This window comes from Agelaius tricolor, unplaced genomic scaffold (assembly GCF_023055355.1).
Source record: "Agelaius tricolor isolate 1412-34295 unplaced genomic scaffold, bAgeTri1.0.p SCAF_22, whole genome shotgun sequence".
Lineage (NCBI taxonomy): Eukaryota > Metazoa > Chordata > Aves > Passeriformes > Icteridae > Agelaius > Agelaius tricolor.
The window spans coordinates 2766105-2793169 of NW_027269282.1; the positions used below are offsets into that span (position 1 = coordinate 2766105).

Genomic DNA, 27065 nt, shown 5'->3' on the forward strand with positions numbered 1-27065 from the left:
GGAAGCTCTCAGCTCTGTATCTCCCCTGTTAGTGGCTGCTCATCAGCCACCATTCCTCAGCTTCCCTCTCTGTGATGTGTGCCTGATGCCCTTTGCCTCTTTTTGAAAGGACTTTAGGATGCACAGATGAGGAGTAAAGAAGAGGTAGCTGGCATTGCAGACACACCACCACACACACATACCTGCCCCATGTCACATTGAGAAGAAAGAGTTAGGGGCATCTCCTGGTAGCTGTGAGCAGGCCTTGAAGCTCTGACACATCTCCAGGCAAAGGAGTGGAAAGGCAGGGCCACTTACTTTGAGATGCTAATGATGAGACTTCTGTTCTGATGGTTTCTATCACAGCTTCACCTGGGGATCCTTTCTCACCCCGTGGACCTTTTTCCAGGGGAAAAAAAAAAAGAAACAGAGAAAGGGAGTTATGTAACTGAGACAGGGTGACATTTTGTACCTACTCTGACAAGAGGTTCAGACTGTTCTTATGAGAACTGGGAGCATGAACTCAGTCCCCAGATCTGAGGGACATTGCATTCAAGTGTGGAAATTATGCCCAGTTTGCTCTAACAGGATCAGAGAAAACCAGCTAAGAAAGGTTCTTAGGGGTCAGCTCTCTTCAGGCCCTTTCTAAGAGATGTCTGCCCAACTGGCAGTGCTTTCACAGTGACATTAATCCCAATTTGGCTCTAGTTTGTTCTCCTGCCTTTCAAAATGGCAGGAGGTATCCAGCTGGACTATATCCCCTATCACAAGAAAAGCAACAGCACTTGAGGAGTGCCTTAGAAATACCAGCCTTCAGGGAAAATAGCATTAAAAAAAAAAAAACATTTGCAGCATCCACATTACACGGGCTCTTATCACCCTCTTAACACCCTTCTTCTTCCCCTGGGAAAAAAAAAAAATTATAAAAATTCTTTACTAGATTAATTAAGCCAAATAGTGCAACAAAATGAACTGAAAGGAAGAAATCCGTGAACAAAACAGAGAGGGAATGAGCCAAGGGCTTAGAGAATTAGAAACAAAGAAAAACTAATGAATTCCTTTCTCTTAAGAAGCATAATCAAAGCTGAAGGAAAATGGTACCTTGCTGTCCAGGGAGACCAGCTGGTCCAACAGGACCTAGTTTCAAAGGAAAAAACCCAAATTTCATTAGATTTTACTGGCTGTATTTTACAATAGCAGAAAATAATCAATAGGACTTTTATAAGAACTGAGACTATGAAAAAATGTATTTTCTACACAAACAAATGGAATTGCTATGGGGTATGAATTAATCAATGCCCCATATATTACTTGAATTTCCATCCTGTGGCAATTAAAATGCTTGGTGCCTCTTGGACTGGGGAAATAACCAGAATGCCACTGACCACAAAAGAAATGGAATGCAAAAGGCCTAACCCTCCTCTCACATTCCATACTGCAAACTGAGACTGCCTCTGCCAAATCAGCTCCAGGACTAGCTCCAGGCAGAAAGTGCCATGAGAATCAGGGCTCAGGAACTCTGCTGCCTGACACCAGCATGCTGGAGGGCAGTGTATGACTGGACAGAGGAGTCTGAGGCCCAAGCTCATGCACAGCCAGTGTGTGTGTGTGTGAGAAAGATTTACAGATGCTTGAGTGGGAATTCTGCTGCCTTGAGTGAAAAGCTGAGGCTGGAAAACAAGCACTACCTAATTTCAGCAACAGTGCTGGGAAAGGGATGAGACACAAGCCTGCCTTCCTGAGCAGTGAAAGAGCTTGATTCTAGTTCCTGGATTTGATCTATCATACTTTGTACTCATCAGTACTCACCTGGAACACCTGGAGGACCAGTGGGGCCAGGTGGGCCTGGGGGCCCTGGTGGGCCTGGCAGAGTAATAGTTGATGAACCCTCTGAAAAACACATAGATTAGCACACAGACACAAATATTCCCACATCTTTACACTTATATTTACACAGTGAATGTGTAAAAATCTATGCTTAAGGAATACCACATCGATGGCACATACATTCTCCCAGCACAGGGAGCCCCAGTACAAGTCTGACATACAGTCAAGATGAATTGAGGTACAAAAAAAACCCAGAGAAAACCCTCCAAAATCAGAAGTGTGACCCCTCACAGCATTACATACCTGCACTTATGACTTTTCCTGGAGCTCCAGGTTCTCCTAGGAAAACAAAGATATAAAAGTTGAGCTTCTTTTTGGGGGAGCAGGTAAAAGCTATAATAAGCTCAATAACATTGTACTATTAAGCATGTAGTTTCTGTTCTTTCTGCCCTTGATCTCTTGTCTGAGAAGTCACAGCACTAGAAGGTCAGGGGGGAAGCAAGAGAGCTGTGCTAATCCAGAGAAACCCTCTGATCAGCTTTCCAAGCACTACATCTGCCAGCACGGGCAACAGCTTGATTTATCTGAGGCAGGCACACAGCTTCCACTGCAGTCACCAGGCATCTTATGCTCAGGGCAAAACCGGGCTTCAGAGGTTTGCTCAGAGGAGAGCTGCCATGCCAAGTCCCTCAGCAGATGTCCCCACTGCCCTCCGTGTATGCTCAGGGAAGCTTTGCCTACCGCGCTTCTCAAACCTTCCCTTCCCAAAGCCACTAGATGCCACTGTTGATCCAGGGACTGGTCAGTGGAGCAGCTAATCCTTGCTAAAATGAAATCTTTAGAGAGAAAATGAGCATTAGGGAAGAAACAAAACTCACCTTTAGCCCCTGGTCGGCCGGGGTTGCCTGGAAGTCCTGATATGAGGTAGACAAACAATTTAAAATAATTAGTGCAAATATTGTTTGCTGTATGCTTTTCAGGTACCCCAGCTGTTTCACTTGTGAGTTTACAGAAGGAGCTCCCTACTCAAGACCCCAGCTTTCAGCCTTTATAAGCAGGTCTCTGAGGACTTTATAAGCCAATGGAGGAACAGACTGAGCTGGTTCTGTCCTTGGGCTTCCCTGGTCCCACTGCTCCCTGGATGATGACACCGCTTCACAAATTTACCTGTAGCATCTTCTAGGTACTGCTACCTGTCCTAAGGCTCTTGGATGAATTCCCTGTTGAACTGTCCCCCCCAAACCACCTCTGCTTACAGATGTCACATCCTCTGTTTATATCTCTATTGCCACATTCTCTCCCTTCTGTTTCTGCTGCTGACTAGAAGGACTTTTCAGTGATGCATCGGGAACTGAAATGTTATGTTTTGGGGAAAGGCAAAATTTCAACACTCAAAAGCCTTGCATTGCTCAAAACTCACACATCTTGCACAAAGCCTGTCTCAAAAGCCAAAGGAGATGTGGAAGCCTTGGGATATCACTTTGGGAACCCTGAGCACCACAGAGGGAAGATTACAAGGGTTTTTGAACTCAAATTAAAGTGTGTCATTAATACATTCGAATATGAAAAAGCCTACCTGGTGGTCCTTGGGGTCCTGTAAGACCTGTCAGAAAAAGGCAAAAACTCTTAAGATGTCTAAAAAATTTCATATGGGAAAAGGACAGACAGGGAGAAAAAGATTCCATTTATGTGAAATTATAGCACAAAATTCTCAAAGTAGTGGAAACTGGCCTAGCAACTGGTATGTAAATCAGCTCATAGCAGCTGATGTTTGCACTGTGGGCAATTTTGGGATCATAAAGGGTCTAGAATCTCTATGTATTTTCCTTTCATCACCACCTTAAGAATACAGAGATCCTCTGCCAGACTTAAACTCAAATTAAAACTGGAAATTGACAAATACATCTGTGTTCCTGACTGAGCAAAAAGCATTTTTGTTCTCTATGCTTTTACCTGGCTCTCCAGCATCTCCAGTGGGTCCTGGAGGGCCTCTGGCACCTGGCATTCCCATAAGACCTGGTTCACCTAGGGATATAATCACCATTAAAGAGACAGAAGTCACTGACATACAATCTACCAATCCATTCAAGCTTGGCTGTCCTGCAGCACTTTCTACCTATTGTATTCTCACAGCCAAGTGGCCATCTCCAGCATCAGTGTCTGGAGGGGAACATCAATGACAGAAGAGCTCTGTAGAGAGGTAACTCTGTCACAAGTTTACAGCCTGCTCCATTATATGTCTCAGTTCCATGTTTACAGGTTGACTTTACAGTTCTTAGACAGAAGATCCCAGAACATGAATCTGCTGCCATCTTTCTCCCACCCTTTTTACAAATCAACTCCTACCAAATCAGAAAGTCCCTGCATTTCTACTTCAAAGGAAGCCCTTACCTTTTTCACCTGGCTGTCCATCACGACCAGCTTGTCCTGTCCAAAGAAAGAGATTGTCAGGGACTTCTGAAACAGTACCACTGTTATCCTGCCTTCCTCCACAGTGGAGCACAGCCCCAGCCCTAAGAGTGGCTTTTCATCACATTGTATCTGGAAGAAACCTTGGTTGCCATCACTAAAGGTTCAGGAAGCATTCATTCAAAACTTAACCGTAGGACATTTTTTCTGAGTGTACAGACTAATCACAGTTGTCTAAAGGTAAGACCCAGGATCACAACAAGCATGATTCCACTGCCATACTGTTTCCTTGTCTGTGCTCACAGAAACACAATCTGGGTGGCAATGATATTGCCTCCCATATAAATACAGCTGCTTTCTGGTACTCACCTGCAGGTCCTTTAGCCCCTGGCTCTCCTGGAGGTCCAGGTATTCCTCTTGAGCCTTGTTCACCTGTAGCAAAGTAGTATGAAAATGAATCAAACAACTCTTGGACAATTCTGTCAGCAACATTTGCTGCTTTGCAACTGAAAACCAGCATTGACAGGATGTTCAGGCCTCATGATTCACAACTGTCTCTGGGCATTAGAAATGTTCAAGTGATGTGAATATTGGGCATATGAGGGAGGATTTTCCTAAAGCTAAATACAAAGATTGTTACCAAGATTACTGAAATCTATTTGTTTATAATTTTGGTGCAAAAATAGAACTCCTATAATCAGTAACATCCTTATAGTGTTTCAGAAAGCTAACTGGGATTGGCTGGGCTGTGCTTTTATTATGTTGACTTTTACTCCAGTATTTCAATCTACTGACCTGTCATTCCACGAGAACCCTTCTCACCCTGATCACCTGTGGTAGAAAAAAGGGACAAATTCTGTGAGATTGCTTCATTGTGAAATGTTTCCATCAGAGAACATAAAGTCTGCTTTCTGACAAGAGCACAGAAGAAAAAGCCAAAGATGGATAAGGATAAAACCCATGGACAGTATCCATATCTAAAGGAATCTAAAGAAAATTAACCACAAAAGAATACCATTGGTCAACATACCTTTGGGTCCAGGGGGTCCACTGGCTCCTTTTTCACCTGAAAGAGATATGGATGATTAAACAATGGTAGAAACAAATCATGAGGGAAAGGCATTTAATGCATCAAGAAAAATCACAAGGGAAATATAGATTCTGTGTCACCAGACAAACTCAAACTGGAAATTCTTTTCCTTTAACACAGCTCCATCCACACAACTGTTTTCCCTCTCTTATACTGCTATATTACCTCTGTGTCTCCTGCATTTCTCAATATTTGCTAGCAATCACTGACAAATTTTTGGTTTGCCTCCCTTTTCTTCAGTCTTATGCTTTTCTTTGCTCATAGAATCAAAATGTGACATGGTCAGATCACATCTACTGCTCAGAACAGTGCTAGAAAAGCACCTCAGCTAATGCTGCTTTAATTGTCAAGAGGAAGAGAAAGTTACCTTTAGCACCTGGGAGTCCTGCTTCACCTCTAAATCCTTGTAGGCCAGGAGGACCTGCAGAAAAATGAGATAGGGGGTTTTCATTCACCCCACTCACCACTATGCATCACTGAAGCAGAAAAACTATGAGAAACTGTCACTCTGTTTTTGTTCTCCCCAGTCTCTAGATGCCCCAGCAAAGTAAGACAGCACTCACCTGGAGGACCTTGTGGGCCTGGAGAACCCATCAGACCTGTAAGGAACATTGATTTTCTTTTAGTAACACCACAATTAGCAAATGATCAAACTGCTTTCAGTTTGCCCTACAGCATCTACAACCCAACAGGTGTTTAGTGGATTGGAAGCTCCCCAGCCACTAGAAGAATTTGCATTACTGGCATCCTCAAAACCAGGACAACAAATTTAGAAAACTTAGTCCTTGTGACATTGAGGAAATGTTTTCCACTTAAGTAAAGAGACCCAAGCCATCTATCTGAGCTGAGATGCTGGGATATGTGCTTCAGACCATTAGTTCACTTTTCTGGTTACTGCAGAGCAACACAAGTGAAATGGGACAGCTGGAGTGCCCATTTACTCCTAACCTCTCTGTTAGGTGTTCTCTCTCCATTTTCACATTTACCTTTTAGGCCAGTAGAACCTGGGGGTCCAGGTGGCCCTGGAGGACCTGGCTCACCAATAGCACCTGCAAAATAAGAGCATGAATAGACAAGGTAGAATAGAGCCATGGTTCCATTTTTCCATTATTCCATCTACTGTTATTCTTTCTCTGGTAAGTGTCATGAATAATCTGCTCATCAGCTCAAAACACCCAAATAGATATGCACTTTCCAAGAGAAGAATATGAGCTCTCTGGGCTTTAGCAAGATGAATTCCCCAGCTTTGATGATCTGGATAACAGGGAATAAGATAACCTTGATAGTGAAGTGATTTTGGTTCTGTCAGACTCAGACTTGACTGTAAGATCTGGGAAACCAAAGCAATCCTTGTTTACCCATTATAAGTCTGACAAAAAAAATAATCCCTAAGGACATATTAATCTGTGCTGGGAAATGTATAGATATGAAATCTGGATTTGAATAGTGAAATCAAATTTTATCACTGAGGTGTTCTATTAATCAGGACCAAACTCTTGCTTTTGTCCTTCTCTGTCTTATCCAACAACAAGACACTTGGTTCCTACCTCTGTCTCCTTTTTCTCCAAATCCAGGTGGTCCTGGTTCCCCTCGAGGCCCTGGCATCCCTTCTCTACCTCTTTGTCCCATGGGACCTTCCATGCCAGGCTCACCTACAGGAAACAAAAGCCTTGTAACACCAGGTGTCTGTGGGAGGGAGGCCTTGGGCAGAAGGATCCATGGCTGGCTCCACTGGGAAGGCAATGATCACACCAGCCAGGTGTCTGTACTCCTGTGCCATGTGTCAGTCAGTTGGGAATGACTCACAGCACTGACAGAGATGCTCACCCATGCTTCCCTTCTGGCCTTTTGGTCCTTCTGGTCCTGCATGCCCAATTGGACCAGGAATGCCTGGAAAGAAAACACAGTAAGCGTTCAGAGTTCTTGACTATGTACCATAAAACAATAACATGCAACTTAGGGAAATCTCAAGCCTGGAGGGATTAATTCTATGGACTAAAGAATACATTACTCATAAGGTGGCTACTTTATCTCTTTAGAAGAACACAATACATATAAAAGCACAGGAAAGCTGAACCAAGTATTAATGCAGCTGTAGGACTCTTTCAGTGCTAGACTAGAATCTTCACAAATTCAGCATGTTCAACTAAGGGGAAGTCTGGCCTAGGCTTTGCTTGTAACCAAGTCTCTGAGCTGTGTCTGTAGCTCAGCACCAAGGTATTAATCAAGTGACTTAATCTATGCTAAATATTGACTCTTCAGAGAACCACCTTGAGCTAAGTTCAAGGAATTTTGCAAGAAAATGCTGAATTTGTTCTTGCCCACAGTAATGTAAATAAATGTCCTCCCTTAAAGAGGAACTGAACTATAGCCCACCTGGGGCACCAGGAAGTCCTCGATCACCTGTAGACAGAAACAAAGAGACAGTCAGTGGGGAATAAGTTTTCTCTTTTTGTCACTTTGGCTAACCCTCATCCTCATAAAAAGAAGTTTATGTTCCTGGAATATTTACAAGTTCTAGTGTTTCAGCAATTGTCTCCCTTGTATTTATGTAAATAATTGGATCATTCACACCATGCAAAACCCTCTGGGCACTGAAGCACTCTGTGATTAAACCAGGTAGAGCCTGGCTTCAGGAATGACTTTCATCCAGGCGAAAGGAGCTTCTGAATCCAAAGCGAGATCTTCTGTTTTCTTTGACCAGAAAACAGGAGAAAAACCCCAACCTTCACAACAATATCTGAACTAACAGATAACTGGCATCAGCTTCTCCACATTCTGGAGTAACAAAAAACCATTTTCTACCCAGGTCCTATGACAGGCTGCCAATCTATCTGAGAAAGCAGGTAACTCCAGACTCACCTTTGGGACCTTGTATTCCCATGTCACCTGAGAAAAGTGAAAAAAAAAAAAAATTGAATCAAGAGACATCCATGTCATTCATTTTGTCTTCTACAAAATTGTGCATTGCCAGAGCCAAGGAATTGGACAGGGGAAGAGAAGGACTATATGGCTGTACCTTTCTCACCACGTTCTCCTCTCTCCCCTCGGAAGTAGCCTGCAAGAGGAAGTGAAGGGGCTGTTAGAGTTCATTATACAGCAGAGTAAGCTACTCTTTCAAGAACAAGGATACATCTATTTGGATTTCAGGCTACAGGCAGCACAGTATGGTTTGTGAGTTTCCTTGGTAAATTTGTTTTCACAAATACATGAAATTTCTAAAGATGGGAGAATGTTAGCTGCTCTGTTGTTCATCTCTTTCCATCATGTGCTAAACAGAAGTAAATCACCTTTCCCTTGCTAACAAAAGTGCATGAGAAATAAGGTATGGGTTCATTTTTTGACTCTGCTCACCTCGTTCTATTTCCTTATTCAGTCTGCTCTTCACCATCAACCAGACTGACTCTTCATTTTCATATGGGAAGGTTGAGGAGAGTGAGTTACCATGAAGAAAATCTACTCTTGAAACATCCTTTTCTATTTTTGAATTCCCTTGGTTAATTGCCAGGAGGCCACCATTGATTTTTTCCAGGTCTTCCACACGAGATTTCAGCTTTCTCACTTCTTCAGCTGGAAGGTTAAAGGAAAATGCTAGGGAACATGCTGCCAGATATGCATGCTTGAAATATCCATGCTATGACAGGAACATAGCAACACTGAGTTTTGCAGAATTCTTTTTTTCTTTTTTTTCCCAGAAGGGATATCTGGAATTTAAATGACAGCTGTGGAATCTGTCAGTCTTGGAGCAGTAGACCTCAGATCTCAGGAGCTTTCCTATCCTACACACCCCAAGACTATATAACTCCTTAACAAAGACTGTATTCCTTAAGCCTTCTTTCTGTCCATTTGTAGTATCTCAGTGGCAAGTCACCATCAAGCTGAATGTTTCCCTCAGTTCTCTGGCTTGGTATCTCTGGTGCTTGGGCTTGTTCCCAGCTTAAACCCTTTGTCATTCTATACCATTCAACATTTTTTTCCTCAGTTATTTCTTACCCAGAGCAATGAGTCCAAAAAGCAATCCAAGGAGAAACAACCAGGCTAGAAGCAAACCCAGGAGCCATTTCCACCAGCTACAGCAGGAACCACAAGGACACCAGGATGGTGCTGATCCAATTGCACCTCCTGCATCACCACTTCGTATTTCTGGAAGAGGGAAGGAAGAATCTCCTGGTTAATGAAGAGTTCCTTTTCTTCAGAGTTAAGAATCTCTTACAATAAGAACATCAAGGCTTGATCCATTATACAGAGGGCTATGGAAAAAATCTTTATGCCACTCTGTGCACATGGTGAGTGCAATCCTAGTCCCTGTGGAAGATGGGAACAGTATTTCCAAAGGGAATTAAAACAGGAGACAAAAACACTCAGTGCATTTTAAAATAACAGCTGGAAAACATGATCACATGGGGGTAAATTTTTTATACAGATCTGAGCCATAAATGACAGCAATAGCCAGCATGGTCTGTCTGAGCCCTCTCTCCCCCAAAAATCTGTCCCAGTAGCAGGATGCAGCTGGACTGTCAGCTATCTGATTTTCTCTAGTCATGCAAAAATAACCCAACTGTCCACTTATCTACAATCAAATCACTGGTACCAATTTCTCTGGTAGCCTCCTGTACATTCCTTCCCTCTGATTCATTGCTCAGAGACCATTCATGTCCCTCAAGAACAACTGCTTTTTTGTGTATTGTGCTTTGGTGCTTCTTCCAATGAAAGTCTGAGTGGCATCACTTACCTGCATAAGTTTCCTTGTCCCGTTTTGGCATAGATTTCAGCCCTCCTGTTTTAACAACAGTAAAAGAGGTTTTATCAGTCTTTCTGTGCATGACAAAATTTAGAGCATGGGCTTGAAAGGGAAAGGTAGTAATGGAAGCAGAAGGAGAAAGCTGTGTTGCGTTTCCACAAGAACAAATTCTTACCATTTGCATCTGATTTTAGGCCAGTATCTGTAGCATAAGAGGAGGAAAATCCCTGCTTCTCTTTCTTCAAGGTGTCTTCTCCAAAAGATCCTGAACAGGAACCGAATATAATTAGAAACATTACACGAGAAGTTAAACCAGGCCAATCTTCTTTCATTGGTAAAGGGGTATTTTTCTTGGGATGACACAATAGCTCTGCCTGTCTAAACCAGATCTAGTTTTTTTTCTCTCAAAGCTCCTGAGCTTTGTGAAATATCCCAAGGCACACTCTGGAGGTTCAAATGCAAAAGCCAGACCCAGATTTCAGCTGGCATGGTTAAAAGCTGCCTGCCTGTCAGAGGTTCTTGTATGATGTACAAGTTAGGTGCAGTGCCCTGAACATTGAACTTCCCTTATGATCAATCTCCATTTCTCTGCCCTCAAAATAACCACATGTCCTGAAAGAGGAATGTTACCTCCACTAAGCCCAGAGTTAGAAGCACTAAAGACTTTGCCAGTGTCCTTTGTCATGACCAAGAGCTCCATCTCCTTTGCAGGTGCCTTCTCCTTCTCCAGCAGCAGGAACTTGCAGTCTTTGCGCAGAATGTCATCTCCCTGGGAGCTCACAACAGTTCCTCCTGCAATATTTGTAAAAGATTGTAGAGAGGAGATGAGTGTGGGCCATTGAGCCTGTAACTACAAGCCACATCACTTTTGTTAATAAAAACAGGTGGTCACATTGTGATTGGGGTTGCCAGTACAAAAAGAGCCCTGTAAGAGGCTGGCCACTAAAGGTAACAGGAGAGCTGTGCATGTCATTAGGTTTCTTTTGTGCATTTCACTAGCAGGGGAGGCCCTGCTGGCAGAACTGGGGAACATCTGGAATTCAATCATATGTAGAAGTGATTTGCTCAATGAGCTCTTTGCTCCTCAAGCACACTTCCTGTGGAGCCAGAGAAACTCATTCCATTACTCTAGCAGAACCTGGAGTAAACATTTGTTAGAAATGTTGTAACTTCTGTGGTCTTTACATCTATTTTTAAGCCTTGTCTTTGGGAGTCCTTGGATTACAAGGCAAACTTGGCTTTTTTTACATACAAACAAAAAAAAAGTAATTTATAACTCTCAGAATTGCAGAAAAGATCTGTAAAGGATGAATCCTACTGTTCAAGGACAAAGGGCTTTCCTCATTAAAAAAACATATTCTGGTCATGTGTAAGTCAATTCCTTCATTTTTGAGTGGTTGAAGCAGAAACCAGTACAACTGAAAAATTATTTTTAAGAGCAACATTGCAAATGTTTTGGCTTCAAATAAAGTAAAATTTCAAATGTGTCTTCTTCTATCCAGCTTCCTGCCTGCTGAGCAGAAATAGCTCAGAATTAAACAATCCAAATTATTGTAGAGAACTGAATCAGACCAGTTCATTTGCTCATTCTTGGATTCTGACTGTTTCTTTTCAGAAAGGTACTGGTAGGAAACTTGGCTAGTGACAAGTTATGCACCTGAGTGAGGTGCATACACCTCACTCACTGAGTCTCTAACTCATTTTTATGATATGCTTGTACGAGGCCATGCCCAAACACCTGTGAATGACAGACTCACCTGCTGAGGCAGACCCACCAGTACTTGCCATGGTGTTGCTCTGAGAAGTGTTCTTCATCCCGTATGCTGCAAAGAAGAAATTCAACAATTACAGAGATGAAGAATAACAAGGGATCTACACACACCAAAACATTTCAAAAATTTTTTCTCATTCAGTGTTCCTAGGACAGCTCAAACAACCAAGGGTTTCCCCAGCAAGCAAATTTCTAGTGCATCAGCACTGGGAGCTGTTCCTGCACATGCACAGCAGAGATGTTCCTCACTCTCCCTTCATACCACACTGTGCCACACAAGTAGAAGGTGATGGGGGGGCCTCTGTCAAGATGAACCTTCTAGTCACTACAGAAAAGGTGGGAGAAGGAAGCACACATTGGTGACTCTCACACTTTCTCCAGGCTTACTTTGTTGCTGACTTGCAGAGGTTGTTGTAGCATTCTGGGTTGCAGAAGATGTTGGAGACAGATTGTTTTGAACTCCAAATACTGCAAAGAAAATAATTGCAATGAGGGTTATATGAGTCTTGCAGTGCAGGTGGCATTCTGCTAAAACCCAAACAAAACCAGTGACACAAAAATAATGACCTCTCCCAACAAATTTCACCAGCTTTCTGGAGGCACCACAAGCCTTACAACAAAATGTTTTCTAACTTAGTTCACCTTGCTGTATTGTTATTGTTGGCTCAGGACAATAATGGTGACCATTTTAAAACATTATCTTGAGTTACATTGTGAGGTCTCATGGCTGCATGGACATTTCTGCAGGTGGGCAAAGAGCTGCTGACATTCAGATGAGGAATAGGAGAGAAACTGGTATATTGGTATTATTGCACTGTAGTTGTCAGTGCCAGAAATGCAGTGCTGTCAAAGTGTGAAGGGAAGAAAAATCTGACCTGTAGAGGAAGAGCTCAGGCCCGCATTCAGAGTATGATTGCTGGGAGCCAGGTTATTTGGAACACCAAAAACTGCAGAAAGAGGAAGTGAAATGTTATTACTCCTCTCAAATCATAAATCTAGCACCCAAAGGTCAGTGGTCCCAGAAATTAAGAGTCAACTTGGAAATGCAACTAATGATAATGCACAATAATTGCACAGAGGAAAAATCTTGACAATAAACCACCATTTACTGAACTGACAAAGGCAAAAAAATCCTACTTCAGACAAGAAGAGATCATATGACAGTGAGAGAAAGTAAAGCTTTAAATACTACTCCATCATAAAGCTTCTTGTGGTTTTTCTCTGCAACTGGGGAATGCAGAATCCCTGGCATTTAGAAATAGGCCTCACCAGGTGTAAGAACACACAAAACTTACTTATAATATTGTTAGTATATGAGCCATTCTTACAATGGGTCAGGATAATACAATATAAGTTTGAGTCTAAACTAGTTTTTTTAGGGAATGTGAGCTTGACCTCTTTTATAAAGATGACATCAAAATTTAATGACAGTCAGAGAGCCAGGACAATAAATCTCACAAAGAAGGATTTTGAGATAGATTCAGTGTAGAAGCAGAGAGCACCAAATTACAGAAAACCAGAGAAAATTCAAGCATATCCCTTACCATTTTGATTATTCCATCATTTTAGTTCGTGCTGTGCAAAAAAAACTGCTTTTGACCCAGTTTCAGGATAGTTCCATCCTTCAAACCTGGGCAATCTAGGGAGCATACCTGATCCTGTAGAGTGAGACATGGCATTGATCAAGGAAGAGCTGTTATGGTATCCACCAAGGGAAGACCCAGCAGGCAGAGTAGAGGACCACATGTATGAAGGGAGGGCAGTATTCAGTATGGTTGTGTCATATGTCCCTGACACTGCAAAAACCAAGCAGACAGAAGTGGTTTTCAACAAGGCCAGGCTTGTAGCTTAGCATACACTGAAGGTTTATAGGGCAAACAGCTTACATTTCAATTACCCTTGTGGAGTCATCCCAATGACTCCAGGTTAGCATGGCATAACTGACCTCAAATGTCAGCTGATTACAAACTTTAACCAATGGAATATAGATTGACCTAATAGCATGATCATTCATGAAACACCTTGAAGAAATTTCATTGCTCATAGATGGTATGGTACCAGAATAAACCACCCCAGTCTGCCATTCCATTAATAAATCACCCTGGGCCACGGGATGTATGGCTTTTGCTTCCCACATATGTCTCTGATCGGTTAACTAGTGCACTGGAATAAAATTCTGTTTTAGACAGGATTGGAGCTCTGAGTAAGACAGACCTTACCACTTCCTCAAGCCCTGTTGTGAGGGAGGTGTATAAATAACTAAAATAGGTTGTAGTATTTTAAATACCACTTCAGTTATAGAATCACAGAATCATAGAATCACAGAATGGTTTGGGATTAAAGGGACCTCAAAGATAATCTAGTTCCAACCTCCTGCTATAGGTAGGAACACCTTGCACTAGACCAAGTTGTTGAAAGTCTTATCCATTCTGGCCTGGAACACTTCCAGGGGTGGGCCATCCACAACCTCTCTGGGCAACCTGTGCCAGTGCCTCACCACTCTCAAAGAATTTCTTCGTAACATCTGATCAAAGCCTCCCTCTTTCAGTTTGAAGCCATTCCCCCTTGTCTTCTCATACAGTTCCTGATGAGTTATTATGAAAGGGAATGGCTAATAAATCACTCACTGAAATGTTGTCTCCAGTCCTATCTCTGTCTCACTTGGAGATAAGAGATCAAATCACTCTCAGACACATTTGCTTAGAGCTCTTATCTCTGCTAGAAATACCTCTGAATTGAAACTGGTGGCAGAAAGAATGGACTCATTTATTTGGAAATTAGACTAATCACTAGAAAGATACCCAAGATGGCTCTTGTTACAGCAATACCTGGACAGTTTTTCAGCATTCTGACCCTTTTTCTGTACAGGAACACCATGTATTCTTAACTGGATGTTCTTAACAACTGAGTACTTTTTATGGCAAATGCGGTTTGGAATGACTGCAATTTGCTAATGCCAAGTACCTGACTGAGAGCTCTCAGTGACCATCTTTGTCTCCACCACGGCCTTTTTTGGTATCGGGAGGGTACCGGATGATGACCGAGTAGGGCTGCAGCTGGCAGATCGACTTCCTTTCAGCAAACGTTTCACATCATCCAACTCCGTCCCTAGCAGGAAAAGCAAGTGTCCAGAGTCACCCAAAAGCCAGCGTTTCATTGATCTGTAATCTTGTCTGGATCTAAATAATTCAGTGGAATTTATCTGCATGTCTATGAAGTTGTTACTTTCTGGGGGGGCCACTTAATGACAAAGCTCTAGAGGATGTTTCTGGGACTAAGTACCATTTTACATATTTGCAAGAGCACCACCTAACCCACAGCATGCTTCCTTGTCCAGAAAGGGGACTCAAATTAATGTTTTTAACAGGAAAAGACATAACCCTAGCAGCAACATCCTCTACCTTACCCCTAATACCCCTGGAATAACTTACATCTGCCAGAGGGAGACGCACTCTGCAGTCGGACTCGTATTTCACTCTCTGGGAAGATAAAAAGCAGATCATGAATATGAAGAGAGATTCATTTGTGCCCTGGGCTGGAAATGAAACCTTAGGCTGAAGTGAATTCCTTCCTTCTTGCTGTCTGTGTTCCACTTTGCTGTCTGACTGCTTAATCTGAGCAGTACTCACGGCCCATGCAAATTGGTAGCAAATGGGCTTGGGCGACTTTTTGTTTTGGGGTCAAATTTTGTTGCTTTAAATTTCAGGGAATTATATTTCACTCATTTATGGCCTCTGATGTAGTCAATAATGCTGCTACTGTCAGATATACAGAAGGTCTAATTATGCAGTCCTCAATCACACTGATGTTTCCACTCATCACAAATATTATTTTTATTTTCCCTCTGAACAAAAAAATTAGAGAGCCAAAAGAAGTTTGCTAAATACACAAATTCCCTACTACTTCTTGGGTACAACTGACATCTCTACAGTGGGCTGTATGATTCACCTCTTGCTACTTACTGACTTCTCTTTTGGCTCACTGAATGTAACCAGCCCAGTTTTCAGCCAGCATTCTCACCAGGTACTCAATGCTATTACCTTACTTTTACTGGACCTTTACTGTCCAGCACAAGAAACTACACAGTTAATGTGATTTGGCTGGGGTAAGCCTTTAAACTTGCCTCCCGCAAGCAAAGTGGTCAGCCAGAACATGTGATACATGCCCCTCATGATGAAATCTGACAGTGCATGCACTAGAAAAGAAATAGTATCTTGGCATTCATGTGGAGAAGATGATGAATTGGAATTATTTTCTGAAGTAATATGAGACGCTGGACCGGATTCTCTGGTGTCTACTTTATTATGCATGGCCTAGTTCTGCTGGGAGTTCAGGTATGTAGTGAAGAGACTGTGACGATCTGAGGCAGAATCACTGGGAATGTGAAACTCTCCAAGAGGACTGTGCAAGACCATGCTGTGATTTATACCCACTGCTAAAATTAACTTGAATAAAGTGACATTATAGTTTCCTCTTCAAGCAACTGGAAACAGATACTACATTCTTGGAGACCAAGATAATCCTTCTTTCCCCAACACTGTTAATAAATTATTAGAAGAGCTGAATGATTTAAACAATGCAGAGTTTCACAGTGAGCTGGCTACAGACTACACTAAGTCTGCAATTTCCTCACCATCTCTTTACTATCAGCACGAGATTATTTCAGGGTATGGCTTTATGGTTTACAAGACAGACCACAGTAGGAGAAGCATGAATGCAATTACTGTAAATATGTCAGAGGCTGGTCCCAGAGCACGGATGGACTAAGGTTACTGTAGTGAACAGACAACATGGAAGACTACGTTCTCAAATATCCAGGGTTCCAAGAATATCTTCCTTTCTGATACAGTCTGAACTACCATGACGTTCACTAAGGTCAATTTTTACACCAAGCTTGTTTAAACAACTGCCTCCAGATTAATGGTTCACATCTGAAGTGCTGCAGATCCATGTACCTCATCTGACTGCTCTACACTTAAACTGGTGGATTCCAGCTCAAGAATAGGTCTATTTAACACACCTGAATTATGCTGAACTGAAAAAAGGAGGCTTCTCAAAGAACATCATCACTCACCTCGACTTTGGCTTCTCCCTCTCGTAGAGGCAGATGCTGTGAACAGTAATGAGAGAAAAGCTGTATTAGTCTTTACTGCCTGTGACACCTCTGAAAATCAGCACACTGATCTTGCTCAGTGTGCTTATATTCAGTTCAGGGAGAACTGAACCATTAAGAGATTTTATCAGGCCCTCTTTAGACCATAAGGTATTTTAAAGAATCAGCAGCACCTTTAGCCTTTCTGGACCAGATGCTGTTTCTTTTCATACAGAGAAATGTTGTTTGTAGAGGTGATGTCACATTTCAAATGATCAAAAGGAAGTTAAGAGGCCTGTTGATCCCACTGACCAATGCTGGATATTGTGAAACCCTGCCTCCTCTATGAGCCAAAAGGTGACCTGATCATAATGTTTCACTACCTTCACTGAGTAAAATCAGCAGCTCAGAGTTTGGACAGGGCAAGAAAATACCTGCTGACAATGTTTAAGTGTAAATATATCACTTGATAGCCACTTCATTTTTCCATATGAACTTGATGAAGTCTAGAAATAAGCTACTGGAAAAGTATATCCAGCAATGACTCAAAATCCTAAGAGTCTGGACTTTCTTGCTTGTAGCTGTTCTCTGAGCTATTCTGGAAGGGTAAAGGGAATGCTATGAAGTATCCCACATCTGTCTTCTCCTGTCCATGTCCTCTATTATATAGGGAGGATCACAAAAGCAGCTGAGAGTAGCAGATACACAGTATCCACTATCTGTTTGAATATGATCAGCTAGAGACCTGACTTTCAGCTGTTAATGTAAATCCCAAATAACTCCTCTGAAGAAGCTGCAAGATGGTCCAGTACAGAGGTAGCATAGGTAGAGCAGGACACAGAAATGTGCAAAAAGCCTTTATGGTCATCAACTCACATGACCTTGCCATAACATTCAGAGGAGCAACTCTAGAAAGGACGTACCAAAATCTTTTCTGGGAAACTCAGGAGAAGAGTTGGCACTGGAGCTCCCTGCAAAGAACAGAAAAATGTTCATTAATACTTTGTACAAGATCATTAAAAGCTTTCAAAACATGTCTTCCTGGCAACTACTTAATTTCAGTGGGCAGAAAACATTTCCATTTAAAAAAAGAGCTATTCAGGTTTCACATGAAAGAGCTGCTAATATCTTTCAACAAGTATATGCCACAACTCCTTTTAGGAATAAGCATTACTCTTAGGATAAATAGGACTTAATCATTACATTGTGTCTCTGATGGTTTATTTCCTAGGAAAACCACAATGGGATTGGGGACAATTCTGCACTAATGTGACCTCAGAGTGCACTGCACATTGCCTCCCTTCTATGGCACGTTCTGTGATACCTTCATATGTTGCATGGCGGTTGACATAGGTTTTTCTTTCAAATGTTGAGCCAGGTGATTTGGTGAGAGTAGAGCTGGGAGACTGGGCTTGTCTGTAGCTGGAGGATGATGATGCTGAATTCAATCTACTACTTCCACCTATGGTCAAAACAAAACACCCTCAGCAAATGGAAGAGAAGTCCTGGCAGTAGACTCTGGATGCCCTGGGTGCTTTATGTTACTATCTTCTGAGCTGGACAAACTTGCACTGGGGTTTCACAACTAGAGATGGACAAGAACAATATCAGGGTCTAACTCTGGCTGTCCTCAGCAGAGAGGAGTATTGGTTATCACTGTGTATAACTGTGTATTTATTTCAAAACAAATCTTGTCAGTGATTTGTATGAAACCAGGTTCTGGCCTAGGGTAATAGTGAACCATCTTCCCTGAGCAGCAACAAATTTAGCTCTGGATGATGCTGAGTTTTGCTAAGGATATGGATTCATTTGTTAACTCAAGTGTTACATGACATAGGCTACAAAAACTGGGAGACTGTTAAACCAAACTCAAAGTGCTGAAGGATGCAGTTTATGAGATAATGGAAAGCAGAGATGAGTCCCTTAAAGCAGCTATCCCACTTAATCCACTTTCTGGAGAAGTGATTGAGGTGTGTGTCAGGCCCAAGACAGTCTGGACATTATTAGTAGCTGTTATATGTAGACAGAAGAAACAATTTCCCTCCAAATTTACATCAGTGCTGTGGAGAAGGAACTGAGGCAAGCCATAATTACTGTGTTCATACTCTTGCACAAAATCTAATGCTGGAGTATGATCAGGGTGCAGCACAAAGGGAGCTCTGTGATAAACTGCAATCTATCTGTGCTGATCAGCAGGATCAGACTGGATATTGTTTACCCATCCCTACAAAAAGTGTGTTCTTTTGATCTCAACAGTGTTTTCATGTCAACTTCCCCTCTAAGAGGACCTATTTTGTTCTGTAACTTTTCCATTTAATTCAGCAGAAAGAACTACTGTGCCAAGTAGGCCTCTGTTAGAGGCATTCTGCAAGAAAATGGGAAAGAAGAGACTACAGCATGCTCTCTGAAACTTCAAGAGCTCAGTATCTCTGAAGTTCAGGTTATTTTCTCTTTTTCTACATACTGAAAAAAAGAAGATGGTAATCCTGCATGGTCCTCTGAGTTTGAAGAACCGGATTCAGTTCTCACATTGATGCCAGTCCAGACAATGAGACCAACATCTGCAGTGGAGTTACTTCACTTGTGCCCTGAGGCAAAGTGATTCCACACTCTGGCCTTTAACTGGCATGCAGGTGTCTTGTCAGATCTCTTTGGTATGGCTAACTCTCCTCTTGAGCTTCCAAAGTGCACTTCACTCCCTTTGGTTTGTCAGCTCTGTTGGAGCATAGAGAATGTTTTCAGAGAGCTGTACAGTCAGTCCCACTGGGGACAGAGAAGTGTGCCAGGTACCTGGCTAGGAAGCTTAGTCTTTAGAAGCCTTTGCTATGACAATCTAACAGCTGTGCAAAGAATGCTGTTAAAGAACTGGTTTTACAGAGTAGGCAGCACACAATGATTTAGCACATCCAGAAAATCTGGCAAAGCGCTTGAAGTGCTAAAGCCACGGGCACACAAACATAAGAAAACATTTTCTAGGAATTTCTTTAATAATATTCTACCCTCAGTAAGATCAACAAAAAATATTAATCAAAACTGTCTTTAGAACAAAAATAGTCAGAAAGACTGTGATTTGGAAAAACTGAAAGAAGGGAAATTCAGTTTCTGAATGATTTCTTAAAAACAGTAGAAATGATATTTTTTATTGTTGTTCTCCTGAAATTAGGTTTTCCCTGTGGAAAATAGGATTTTGTCATTTACTCACACATTCTCAAACCCACCTTTAGGGAAGGAATATCTTTGCTTTGTGTATGCATTTGGCACTTCTACTTTCATAACTCCTGTTTTCCTTGCCCCTGGCTCACCCTACTTCCCTGCCTTGAATCTCTCCTCAGCCCATTTCTGCTGCCTTTGCTCTCTGTTTCCCACTGGGCAATGCTTTCCCTCCTTACCTGAAGTCACATAGCTGCTTCCATGGGTGTACGACCGCTTTTCCACTCCACTCCCTCCAGTGTGGGATGATGTTTTGAGCCCACTGCTGCTCCCTCCTTCTGAAAGAGATGAGCACAAAATGAGACATTCTCTCCAGGCAGGAGATAGGAACAGCAAGGACACTGCAAGAGAAGGCAGGAGGGACCCAAAGTTGTCCATACACTCAGTTACAAGTACAGCTTCATATCTGGTGAGAGATCACTTTTGGTCCTTGTTCCCAACAGACAATCACCACTGAAGACCCTATATTAGACTTAAATCTTTGCAGAGTCTGGTCTTCTAGCCTTAGTAGACTATGTGGCTTTGTTTCTGACAACCAGACAGGTCCTCAAATACTACTCCTCTCCAGTAACAAGTGTTTTGGGAGAAAGGCATTTCTGAAAATTGCATTCCTTTGGGTGCAGATCTTTATGCACTGAGATCTGCTGCAGCCAGGGATTTATGGAAATAATGCAGACAAATAAAATAGCATGAATAACAGAACACCAGGCAGATGCAATGCAATGATTGAGAATTACTTACTGGGTGGCAGGGATGTCAGTCTTGTGGTTACAGTCTCTGTAATAACTGAGGGAAGAAAGGGTGCAGAATTAATAGCATGTTAATATAGCCAAACTGGATCAATGTTCTACCTATTCTCCATGCAAAAGCATGACTTGTTCAAAGAAGATTGACTCATTTAAATAAAAGTCCCTTAAGACAACACTGCCTGGGGCTGTAGCTGTAGGCTCATTATCACACTATGCTATGTTTGTTTGCTGGTCTTTCTAGCTCTGAATAAGAACATTACTGCCATGAAAGATTTTTTTTCTGTACAAGATCCCTATAAAATTTCTGGGCACTTCTGAACCACAGTCAGTGCTGTAACAGCAAAGCCCATGGGAGCAGCTTCCTACTTGTTAATTCTCATAAGGTCAGTAGAAAATTAACCCGTTTTACACAAAGCCACCCAACAATTTCTAGGCCACCCAGGGCATTGATACCAGAGGTAGGAGCAGCATCCCAGTGTCTGCACTATGAGTTAGAAATGCTACCACAGGGAAATCATCTGGTTAAACAATCAGGTCATGATACACATCTCTAAATGTCTGATCTTGGCCCATTCCATTCCTTATTCTGACTTCAACACAGACTCCAGGGCCAGGAGCAGCATTTAGTTCTGGACCTCTGGTCAGCATTTAATCCCTTACAGAAATGGCCTTTGACTTCTGGGATTTTTTGGGTGTGATATAAAAATTAAAAATCTCCTCCTTACGTCTTTCAGTAACTTCTGATCCATCTTGCCTCGTTTTCTTTGTTACAGAATCCATATCATTGCCACCTGCAAGGAAAACAGAGGGACTGCACTCAGAGCTCTGTGGAGAGTAAGAAACGACAACAGCTCCCCACAAATCCCACCACTTTGCTCACTTTGGATGGGGACTAGACTGCTTGGAAGATGTCTGTGCCTGGGAGTTTACAGAGCCCTTCCAGAGCCACGTGACTACTACAGATGGACTGCCACCTACAACACTGGAAGCTGCACAAGGCAGCAGAGCTGAAACACCAGGAGGGGCTGTAAAGCCAACAGGTGAGATAGAGGCAGTTGAAGCAAATCCACTCAGTGATGGAGTTTAGACCTGGATTTATAACCAGACTACACTATATTGTGGTCTCCAGCTGCGCCCCTATAAAGGTTTGATGAAAACCAGTGGATCAAAACACTACTCCCACACATCTGTTCTGGGCAAGACTCAACAGTGCAGGATTAACTGAGCAGGCAAAGCTGCAGGAGTAAACTCCCTGCACCCTGCCAGTACTGCCAGAAAAACCTCAGCAGAAATACTGCTGCTCTGCTAACAGTAATAGTGCATTAATAGTACAGTAATAGTGCAAAGCAGAAAAAACACCAGAGGTACCTTTGAACTACCTATTTTTGGCAGCAAGGAACTTAAGGTAGGAAGTGCTTTACCTTATTTTACAGGTAGTGCAGCAACAGTTTGGAGACCCTGTCTGTGCCTTTGGAATCCTATCTACTTTAATGCCAGCTCAGGTCAGTCTACACAATGCTGGAATTGATGCTGTGAATGCTGTGTACATTCTTTTTCATTACTTGGATCCCTCTCTAGTCAAAATTATAATCTCTACCCAAGGTCTGACTGTCTGCCAAGGCAGGAATACCACAAAAAAAACATGATTGTGAAAAAGAGACATCATCTAGAAGAGAAAACACTTCTGTCAGAAGGAACCACGCAATTGCTCACTCCTAGTCTTCCTAAGATAACATTTCATCTTGTGCAGCCACAAACAATGAGAAGGAAGATATTTTAATTTACACACAAGCTCACCATAGACCAAAACTCTTCACTGGATTTGAAGTCTCCTCCTTTAAACTGAAGGCCCAGCTGTACCAAAATGAACACATTTAAGATGCTGAGTCTAAAAAAAACTTTGGGCAAAATCCCTTCCAAATTTTAAAGCCCAACTTGATGCAGAACCCAAGATCATGTCCCCCACTTCTGTTAAATTTGAGTTTGATCCTTATGATTCCTTTTAGTCTTCTGTAAACTGCAGCCCCCTTGATGTTACACTTGTACTGCCCAAGCATAAACACTGACACAAGGCAAGATGCAGCAGAGAATCTGCAGGAATATTCAACATTCAGATTAATTCTGTCCTTAACCAGCTCCTGCTATTCCCAGAGCTGCACAGGAACAATTTGAGTGGAGAAGGCACAGTGCCAGGCAAGCCACTTTACCCCCATGACAGACTCATCAGCACTTTGCAGAGAACACCACAGTGCCCACAGCCCTCACACTGCACTGCTGACCCTGAGCTTGTCTGACAGCTCTGCAAGTGGAGCTCCTGAGGCCACATCCAAGTCCTGACACAACCTGGTGGCAGCAGATGCTGTTCAACCCTTACAATGCTTGCTAACATGAGGGATTTCCAAGGGATTCTCCAGGGTGTTGATCCCAACACACATGCAAGGCTTCAGCTACATGCATTAGGAGAGTTCCTCCTCCAGCAGGGTAACAGTCCCCTGCAACAGAAGGGTTTCTGGTCATTCACTCCAGGAAAAGCCATTATCTCTTCCTTACTACATCAACAGTGGAAGCATCTTTCAAGCTTCCTCCCTAAAAAGAGATGCTGGAAGCTGCTGTCTAGATGTCAGCACTGCTGGCTTTACCAGTGTTTTTGGCAAGGAGCACAAATTGTGGTTGGAAACTGCTTTCCTACTGCTTTTTAGAACTCCACTTTCTCTCTGCCTTTGGGAGGTGGTGCTGGTTATGGGTGCTGGAAGAGGCTAGCATGACCATGGAGTGAATGCATTTTCTACATCTTTGCCCTCCCTTGAGAAAGGGAAGTATCTTGCTGTGATATCAATTATGAAAAAAAAGGGTAAAGTCCATCTTTGGAGCCATGCATGCCACAGTCCAGCCCCAGCACACAGTGCCTTTGCATGTGTGCTTGGCACATGGATGCCAGCAGACTGACTGTGCTCCATTTCCATTACCTGCCAGGCCTGACTCATCTCCCAGGCTCCTATCTGGAGTCACAAAGGCATAGCTGTGGGCTATGTCTGTGGCACAGCAACAGCGCTGTTGAATCAGAGAAGTCATTTGCAGTCATCTCGGAGCAACAAGCAGCAACTTGTGAACAGGGTCACTCAAACAGTGCAGGGAGGTAAGACAGCAACACTATGGTCCCTTCCACATAAGCCAGGGGCTGTAGTGTGCTTGTGGCACCCACAGAAACTGAGAACTTGCAGCCACTATTGGCACTCAGAACCAGGAGAGGTGTGGCACTGCCACACTTGTGCAGGCTGCTTCTTCTCTGTACAGCATTGAAAGCAGGATACTAAAAACTGCCCAGCATTGCCAGATGTGCTCAGATCTGTGCTTTCCACAAAAGCCTGACAATGCAGGGTAACTCTTGCATCCCCTGCTCCACTTCACTGCAGTGCAACACTGGCAAGGACACTAAGCCATTCTGAGATGGGACACTCAATCCCCTCCTCATTTTAGAATCTAGGTATTGTATGCAATGGTAATAAAGTTTATTACTGATATCTTTCAAAGGAGAGTGGAATAACCACAAAGGTGTCCTTTGGTGGAAAAATAAAAGCAAGCACATTTCAGATACTTTCATCCCTCCACAATGATCTCCCAGTTTTCATCTCACAGTGCTGTTGTACTCACAGCACAACCTTTCAGCTCTCTCCTCTCTCCAGGGGTTCCTGCTGTGAGACACTCCATCAGGAGAGACACCTGCAGGTGCTGAGATTAATAATATTTAATGTAAGCAGAACCTTTTGATCATAAATACTCTGACACTCAGTAGATGTCTCCAAATGATACCACTGACTATGCTTCCCACCATATCACAGGTCTTTTAGGTGTTCCTTCCTCTTAACCAAGCCTTTTAGCTGCCACTGGCCTGGAACTAAAAGAACTGGTTAAAAAATGATCCCTTATCTCTTTTGATCCCACAAACTGGGAATTTGATTTTCTTGTTCTGCTCTGTAACTGTTACTTTCAAGTCATTTTATCAAAACCAACACAGTCAGAACTGAATAAACCAAATCATTCTTCCAAATCTGCTCATTTTCTAGGTTGAAAAGATGCAAATGCCAGGGAAGCAGGTTAGATGCCTAGCCAAAGCTTGGACATGCTGTACGAACCAAGTTCTGCCCTGACTGCAGCCTGTCCCGGCTTCTTTGACACCAGTATGTGCTCACATCTCAGAGCACAAGAAACAGCACTGCCCAGACTTCACTCTGCTCTGCCAGACACCTTTCCTTTCAAAAATATGCCCTTGCCATCTCTACTTAACTGTGGTACTCAAAAAGAAATAGGCCATTCTGACCTGCACAAACTTCTTGGCTCTGGCACAGAAAAGGAGACAAACAATCTGGTATTAATGAAAGAAGTGTTTGCAGAATGGGAAAGATCTGCTGTCACCATTTCACAAATGAGGCAACTAGTCATGGAAAAGTACCTTCTCTAAAGTCACTCAAGTCAGTCCAAAGACAAGAAAAGGAAAATCTTTTACTTTACGCCACTATGGTCAAACTGCTGGACTTGCTGTAGAAAGGATTCAAACTGATTCTCAAATCACACTTTCCTGACTTACGGTGACCGAAACACCTCATAATCTTTTATGACAAAAATACAGCACAAAATACACAATCAATGAGTCACTGCTGATAACAAACTCACTTCTTTGAGACAAAGCAGTTTGTCCATGGCAACACAAACTTTCACTCAGAAGCAGTTCTAGGCATTCTCACAACTAGAGATTTATTCCTTAATATTACCCTGCACCCAACATCTGAGGCTCCAATTTACAATCACTACTCCTCTAGCATATTCCAGGTCTGCTCACTTTTATAAACAGCCAACAGATGATCTGCATTTCACCATGCTGGTACCCTTATGTAACAGAAAAATTCAGCTAAACTTTATTGATTTTGCAGTTGTTTCACAAAACACATGAACAATGTACCCATAACTTGGTTTCACACTTCGTTTCTCCCAGCAGGTAAACTCCTTTCACTGGATACTCCAAACGAGTAGTATTCACTGACAAAGAGAAACCCAAAATGACCCAACCCTTAAGCAAACTTGTTTATATATGGTATTTCCCATAGAAAAATCTAACACCTGCCTGAAAAGTCAGCCTTGTTCTTAAAGGAATCTGGAAGACAGAAAATAAAGGATACCTTTTTTTGCCTAGTAATGTAACTTACCTGCAGTGCTTTGGTTACTGAAATGAAAATCTTTTTTTCTCCTCAACTGCTTCCCTTCTACCAAAAATTTGCCACTTGCACTTTATATCATGTCCTTCCAAAGGTGTGTGGAACCTGAGCGATCATCCAAAAATGTTCACCTCTTTATTTCTCCTGTTTTATTCTCGCCCTTCTTTTGCTTTTCTATTCCCGTGCTCTTATACAAGTCCCAACAAAGGCGTGTCGTGGTTTCCTGCCTCACCCTAACCTTTAAATTATCTGACACTCACTGAAAAAAAAGATCTGCCTCCAGGAATCAAACTTTATTGAAAGTAAAAATGCTCCTTCCTATTCGCTCAAGTAGATTAACTATTAAGATCCCAAAGGTATAAAGGCTTATGCCAGGGAAAGTGAACAGGTATAGCAGCACTTTCTGATACGTGATCTAATATCTGTTTGGGAATTTTCTTGTGGAAAATTATGTAGCACTTGCTGATGCCACTGCAAAGCTCCCTGCAATTAAAACATATTCTACTGCTTCCAAATACAACAGGCTGAACTACCAGCTATGATAAACTGGCTGAAAACAACTTAAGTCAGGGATCTGAAGTGTTTTGCCAACCCCACAGATATTTATCTCTGTTCAGAAGAAGCAATATTAAAAAATAAAAATACGCCAAATTAAGTAAGAAACAAAATTTCTTCCATGAATACTACCTGCAAACTTCTCACTGCATAGGAACTGAAGCAGAAGGGCAGCTATGGTGGGTTAAAGCAAACCTCCATCCAGCTCAGGACCCTGCTTTCTTAGCACAGCTCACTGTAACAGCTCTGGGAACACCAGCTGAACAGGACAAGCAAATGCAGATTTTTTCCTGGTGTACAGAGTCAAAAGTGACAGCACTGCAGCCATTCTTTGACAGATGGCTTTCCATTAGTTCAAATAGTTTTTGAATCTGTGCATTTTATATGTACAGTGTACATATAAAAGTGTATATACATATACAGTGTACTCCT

General features: G+C 42.4%; 1 protein-coding gene across 1 annotated transcript in view; it reads right to left on the minus strand.

Annotated features, from left to right (window-relative positions):
• Positions 1–23940, minus strand: part of COL17A1 (collagen type XVII alpha 1 chain) — a 34958-nt gene extending 11018 nt beyond the window's left edge. The window contains exons 1-36 of the mRNA XM_071446019.1: positions 23835–23940; positions 21594–21659; positions 20299–20397; positions 18234–18371; positions 17833–17880; positions 16892–16927; positions 15249–15296; positions 14782–14925; positions 13470–13613; positions 12693–12764; positions 12205–12285; positions 11804–11869; positions 10677–10838; positions 10222–10311; positions 10038–10082; positions 9299–9448; positions 8660–8875; positions 8325–8363; positions 8168–8194; positions 7682–7708; positions 7133–7195; positions 6853–6957; positions 6292–6354; positions 5869–5904; positions 5673–5726; positions 5246–5281; positions 5011–5046; positions 4585–4647; positions 4198–4233; positions 3760–3831; positions 3383–3409; positions 2685–2720; positions 2110–2145; positions 1789–1869; positions 1081–1116; positions 298–378 (exon numbers count right to left, since the gene is read on the minus strand). Coding sequence (XP_071302120.1) covers positions 298–378; positions 1081–1116; positions 1789–1869; positions 2110–2145; positions 2685–2720; positions 3383–3409; positions 3760–3831; positions 4198–4233; positions 4585–4647; positions 5011–5046; positions 5246–5281; positions 5673–5726; positions 5869–5904; positions 6292–6354; positions 6853–6957; positions 7133–7195; positions 7682–7708; positions 8168–8194; positions 8325–8363; positions 8660–8875; positions 9299–9448; positions 10038–10082; positions 10222–10311; positions 10677–10838; positions 11804–11869; positions 12205–12285; positions 12693–12764; positions 13470–13613; positions 14782–14925; positions 15249–15296; positions 16892–16927; positions 17833–17880; positions 18234–18371; positions 20299–20397; positions 21594–21659; positions 23835–23940 — 2665 coding nt within the window. The remainder of the gene's footprint in view (positions 1–297; positions 379–1080; positions 1117–1788; positions 1870–2109; positions 2146–2684; positions 2721–3382; positions 3410–3759; positions 3832–4197; positions 4234–4584; positions 4648–5010; positions 5047–5245; positions 5282–5672; positions 5727–5868; positions 5905–6291; positions 6355–6852; positions 6958–7132; positions 7196–7681; positions 7709–8167; positions 8195–8324; positions 8364–8659; positions 8876–9298; positions 9449–10037; positions 10083–10221; positions 10312–10676; positions 10839–11803; positions 11870–12204; positions 12286–12692; positions 12765–13469; positions 13614–14781; positions 14926–15248; positions 15297–16891; positions 16928–17832; positions 17881–18233; positions 18372–20298; positions 20398–21593; positions 21660–23834) is intronic.
• Between the last annotated feature and the right edge of the window lie 3125 nt (positions 23941–27065).